The sequence below is a fragment of the Cervus elaphus genome, chromosome 14, assembly GCF_910594005.1.
Source record: "Cervus elaphus chromosome 14, mCerEla1.1, whole genome shotgun sequence".
Lineage (NCBI taxonomy): Eukaryota > Metazoa > Chordata > Mammalia > Artiodactyla > Cervidae > Cervus > Cervus elaphus.
The window spans coordinates 31,236,374-31,242,373 of NC_057828.1; the positions used below are offsets into that span (position 1 = coordinate 31,236,374).

Sequence of the window (6,000 nt, forward strand, 5' to 3'; positions counted from 1 at the left end):
TACAGCATGGTAACTAAAGTTTACAATACTGTACTATATTTCTGAAAATTGCTAAAAGAGTAGATCTTAAAAGTCTTCATCACAAGAAAAAAATTGTTATCTGTGTGGTGATGGGTGTTAACTAAACTTACTGTGGCAATTGTTTTTACAATATATACAAATATCAAATCATTATACTCATATCTAAAACTAATACAATGTTACATGTTAATTATATCTCAATAAAAGAAATAATAGGGAGGGAAAAAACCTTTCTGTGGTCCAAAATAGAAATTATTCACAGAATTATTAGTGAGCAAAATCACCCTTTTTAAATTTGAAAAACTGTTTAAAATAAATAAAAATAAAAAACTGAATACCTTTTTTTTTACTATAGTCAAATCATTATTTCTTATCATTCCTCATTTTAAAATTTATTTTATTTTAGAACCAGCTATTTTTCACCTCAGTTACTGTGACATCCATTTATGCTTAAAAAACATATAATGTAAGATCAGGCAGTAGTGATGTTATTTGAAAGGTTAGCCATTTACTTATATTGAGAAAAGGCAGACTTCTAAGTGGTTTGTTATAAATGTCTGTTAACATCAAAAAGGAGCCAGTCCATTATGACATTACACAAAACACAAAAATAAATAAATAAATAAATTATGATCTCAGGGGATAAAGTAGAAGATAGAAAAACATGAACTCAGTACAAAAATCAGACAGAAGCAGCAATGATTTATTTACAACTCATACAAATGGACAGCAGACTTTAAATGAGAAGTAACAGATAAAGTATCATGGTTCTGCCTATGAAACATTTTTATGCATCTCAGGTATCCAAACCTCAACTGACTTCTCATCGAGGCAGTACGAGAGGCTTGTAGAACAGACAACCCACCAATATCAAAGCCACTCTTGCTTTGCCCCTATTCTCTTGCCTAGATGTGGAGAATGGCTAACAGGGCACCTTAACCAGCTTCTGCGCGGCAAACTGAAGTTTAACGACCAAAGGCAGTAAAGCTGTAAGGGGAAACGTGGGGGAGAGAGGCCATGATGTCTTGCTAAGAAGGATCAAACAACACAACACAACTGGGAAGCAACACATATCCATGTAGTTACCAAGAAAAACAAGGTTCATCTGAGAAAAAGCAGTAACCATTCACTCATTCAGAGAGTATGACTGCATCCTGGCCCCTGCTGTAGGCACTGGGGACACTGACAGCATGCAAAACAGAGGAAGTCCCTGCTCCTGATGCTCCCCTGGGAATTTACATCCTACCAAGGGGAAATAAACACATATACACATATCAAGGGAAGATAAGCACCACCGGTAAAAAAAAATAAAGCAACATGGGTGGGAGCTGGTGGAGGGAAGACTATTTCTATAAAAGGTGCTCATGATTAGCTTCTCTGAAAGGTAATATCTGAGCAGAGATCTGAAAGAAGAGATGTGAGCTGTAAGGATATCATTTTTGCTCCATGAAGGCAGGGACTGCATCTTGCAGATTCTGACCTACTACCTTTAACCTTCTTTCTTTCTTGAGAGATAGTATAGCACAGAGGTTAAGAACACAGATGAAGACTACCTGTGTTTGAATCTTGGCTCTGCTACTTCGTGTTATCTAAAGCAAGTTACTTAACCTCTCTGTGCTACTTACTCTTCTTTCGTAAAATGGGAGATTAAATGAGTTGGTACATGTAAAACTGCTTACAGAAAAATGTACATAGCACAAGACTAATTTTCAGACCATGTTTATTGATAGTATTATTTTGATCAAAAAAAAAGAATTAGGTTATAGTATTTTACAGGCAGGTGAATTCACTTAAGTTAGAATCCTGCTTTTCCTGGGTATGTTCATTCATTCAACATATATTCACTGAATACCTGCCCTAGGGACTAGGGTTAACTGAAGGAAAAGACAGACAAAGCCTCTGTTCTCAGGGAAGCTTACAGTGTAGCAGAAGGAGGCATACATTAAACAAGAACATAAAATGACGACAACAATGGTGGTAGCTGGCTGTAAAGGAAATAAGTAGGGGATCGCAGTGTGGAGAGTAACTAACTTTATATATGGTAGTTAGGGAAGGCTTCTCTGAGAAGGTAACTCATGAAAAACACTAGTCATGAGAGAACAGGAGGTGAAAGCAACAAGTCAGGGTGGTAGAAACAGCAAGTAAAAAAGCCCTGAGGTAGATCACTTGGAATACGAAGGAAGGGTAGGGGGCAATATTAAGCTTGGGGACTCATTGGCAGGAGAAGGGTGGTATGAAAAAAGAGCAGAGAAAGAAACCAGATGTCAAGCATGAAACTGCAAACATGAAGAAAAACAGAAATGGCACCTTCTCTGGTAGGGCTTCTAACCAAAGGTAGCAAATGTAAAGTTGCAATTGTGACAGCTGCCACTAAGAAATTACACAGTGGTATGAAAACATTTATTTGTCAGGGAGGACAGAAGCCTAAATGGGATCTAAAGGATAAAGTAGAAGTTAACTGGAAGTGAGGGGAAGGAAGAGCCTTCCAGGTAGACAGAATAGCATGTGCAAAGGCCCTACAAAAAAGAAAGCCAAGTGATTATATGGCTTGAAAAAGGTCCAGTTTAGCTCAAAGGGATAGAATGAGAGGGAGAGTGGTACAAAATAGTGCTGGAGAGATGGGGAATGGCCAGACCACAAAGGATCTTGTAGTCATTAGAGTTTTCAGCAATAGGATGACATACATATATTTTGAAAGGATCTCTCTGGCTGTGTGTAGGCTAAGGGAGGGGGTTGGGGTGGTGGATTAATGGGAGACTGAAGTGAATAATGCAGAAAGATGGTGACAACTTGGATGAGGATGAAGGTAAAAAAGTAGGTAAAACTGAGAGATATTTAAAAGGTAAAAGTTACAAGATTTAGTAAAAGCTTAAATATGAGGAGTAAGGAAGGTAACTTCAGTCTAGGTTTTAGCTGATTGCAGTGGAGCCATTCATTTAACCAGAACCACTGAAAGTATCTCTGTACTGGGGTAGGATGATGAGGTAGATCTTGAACCCATGAAGTCTGAGGGGCCTCTAAGATGATGTGTGAAATGAGCAGGAGCTGTTAAGCACAGAGGCTCACTGGAAAGTTCTGGGCTGAAGATAGCCTCAACTACCTCATTAAGAGTACTTACCTCAACTGGAATGAGGATTAAATGAGCAAATGTATCCAATGTTTTGCACAGCACCTGATACATAATTAGGACTGAATAAAGAGTAGCTTTTTCATTGATAATGTTATACAGACTATTGGATAACTTACAACTAGCCCCCTTGACCACATCTGGCAAAGAAACATATTGCTACTTCTAGTATCAAACTGAAATCACTTCTGCTCCAGTCATTAACCATGCCTCTTACCCTACATTCAATCCCATGTAAACTAAGCATATATACATATATACCTGACTTGTGGCACTGTGTGACAAACCAGGTAAAGCAATCCCTGCTTTCAATAAGCTCTGGTCAAGCTAAACAAGACATATACTGGACAAGCTAAGGTGCACGCCACACACACCCTAGTGTACCAGCGACATCACAAAGCAATATACATGACTACCTTGTACAGTCTGAGAGTGCAACTGGAATTTGAACCCTAGTGTGTCATTCTAAATGACAGTTATCAAGTGGCTGGGACTTCCAAGAGGTGATAAAAGATTATCACAAAGAGAGCAAAGATTTCCAGATGATGAGTGCATTGTGGAGGCCCACCTTTATTTAGGAGCATCCTAAATCACAAAGATATCCTCCATACAAGAAATAATAATATTCACTGGTGGCCTATGGTTGTGCCTTGTCCAGTACAGTAGTCAACAGCCATATGTGATTATTCAGACTTAAATTAACAAAAATCAAATGAAATTTAAAAGTCACTGTAGCCATTTCTGAAGAGTTCCAAGAGCCAATATGGCCAGTGGCTACCCTACTGGATGTTGCAAAACAGAACAATCTCCATCACTGAGAAAGTTCCATTGGAATTCAGCACTGGTCTAGAGCAAATTTGAAACACAAACTCTCTTAATACAACTTTTTGCCGGTTTGGCAACTTGAAATTTCAACTTTACAACACATTAAGATTATATGACCACACAAGGAAAACAGAATTGGCAGTTTTCAGCTCTCATTTTAAGGGTCTTGCACAGACAGATTTTAACAGTGATGGTTAAATCACTTTTGTTTTCTTTATACTAAAACTCTCATAAATAATATGGATACATAAACTGAATAGTGAGTGTGAATCGGGTCTCTTTTGTGATTAACTAAAATATCTGCCTTTATCCTGTATACTTTATACAATATTGTAAACTACAAAATTAAGTTCTATTGTGCTTAAACTACGAATTAGTGCTTTTACTTACTAAACACAAGTGAATATCAGATGAATAAACACGGTTAAGGGAGGCAATGCACAGGGTGGGGGTCAGGGAGAGTGCTGTATGTGCCTGGTGTGATGGTCACATCCCTGCATAAAGGTCCCCCCAGGATTCCTAAGACACACACGCACAGAAGAAAGTCTGTCGGATGGGGGCTCCCTGAACACTTGTGGACCCCGTCTGTATTACCTCTGGAAAGGTCCACAGCCACCTGTGGTCCCAGGGGAAGGGGCCAGCCCTTTGACACGGAAACGCTTCTAGGGGTGGACACACCGGAGGAGGGAAGGAAGGGCAGTGATGATCACAAGTGCCCGTAGCGGCAGAAACTGTGTCAGGACAGGATCAGAGAGCCGGGCAAGAAGAAGGGCTGTGACCACCCCCTCCCCAGCCCAAGACCTTCTCGGCCCCGGACAACGAGTTACATAACCCCGTCAGGCGTCTCTCCGCGCCAGGCGAACGGTGCAGGCGGCGAGGACAGCCCCCGCGACCGGGGGCCGCTCTTCCCCCACCGCGGCCCGGGGCCCAAGCAGGGCCAGGGGAGCTGCCACTGCCTCCGCCTCGCACGGGCTGGACCCCTGGGCTTTCGGTTTCCGGCCCTGGCGCTCACACACCCCAGAAAGCAACACACAGACACCATAACAAAGGCGGCGACGCGGCGGCAACACCGAGGTGGAAGGACTAGGGGACCACGGCGGGGCTGGCAGTCAGCCCACTTGCTCGGCAGAGGGCACGGCCGCCCATCCCGGCCGATGCAACCCGGGGGCAAGCGGCAGGCGGGAAGAGTGGGGGTGCTTTGAGGTGCTACTCACTCTCATCAGGCAACTGGTCGAGCTCCGCCATCTTGAACGAGCCGCGCCGCTTTTTCAAAGGCTGCCCGCCGCGGTGCATTGTGGGGCGGAGACTGTCTTTGCGAGGGAGGTTCGAATGCGGAGCTCGCTGCCCGCGGCGCAGCGCGGCGTTCCTCCCGCCGCGGCCGGCTGAGGCGGGCCCGGCTCCGCCCGCTCCTGCCAGGGGAGGGTATACAGCCTAGTGGGGCCGCGTCTCGCCCCTCCACCCCCGCCCCCGGCCGGGCCGGAGGGAGGGGAGGGAGGCCGCGCGGACAGGCCCGTCTCGCGCCGCCCCTGCCCGGGCCCGGCGCCGGAGCGCGGGGGGAGCGGCGCGAGCTGCTGTGTCCCGCCCGGGCCCGCTCTCGGCCCGCGCGGCCCTCCTCCTTCGGGGCTCGCTCCCGGCGCGCGTTTCGCGTCTCTCGCTGCAGCTGCGGGAACTGCAGGCTGTTTATTCCGAGTGGGGAAAAGGAGGGAAGGTGGGGAGGAGGCCCGGGCCGGTTAAGGAGCGGGGAAGGGAGGCATCACCTGTGGGCCTGGCACGGGGAGAGGCCCCAGGTTCTTGGCCGTTTTCCCCTAGGGGGTTTAACTCGAAGTAAAATTTTCACGGCTCCCCAAGCCCACGTTTCTGCCGCGTTCCCATCCCCTCCCTTCTCCAGAGAGCTGGAGGGGAGGAGGGCTCGGACCGCCTCAGCCCCACAGCTTGTCTGCCTTGGACTCGCGGTGCCCATAGCCCCTCGCTAGCCAGGGCCACTCCTTCCAATTGCGTGGAGCTTGGAGGTGAGACCTTGAGAGGTC

The 6,000-nt window shown here is 45.7% G+C and overlaps 1 protein-coding gene across 2 annotated transcripts in view; it reads right to left on the bottom strand.

Moving 5' to 3' along the window:
* Positions 1 to 5,406, bottom strand: part of LIN9 (lin-9 DREAM MuvB core complex component) — an 84,703-nt gene extending 79,297 nt beyond the window's left edge. The window contains exon 1 of one of the 2 annotated variants that reach the window (XM_043923955.1): positions 5,188 to 5,406. In XM_043923955.1, coding sequence (XP_043779890.1) covers positions 5,188 to 5,266 — 79 coding nt within the window. In that variant the 5' untranslated portion in view covers positions 5,267 to 5,406. The remainder of the gene's footprint in view (positions 1 to 5,187) is intronic. The other variant, XM_043923956.1, reaches the window with a different exon arrangement.
* Positions 5,407 to 6,000: the final 594 nt, after the last annotated feature.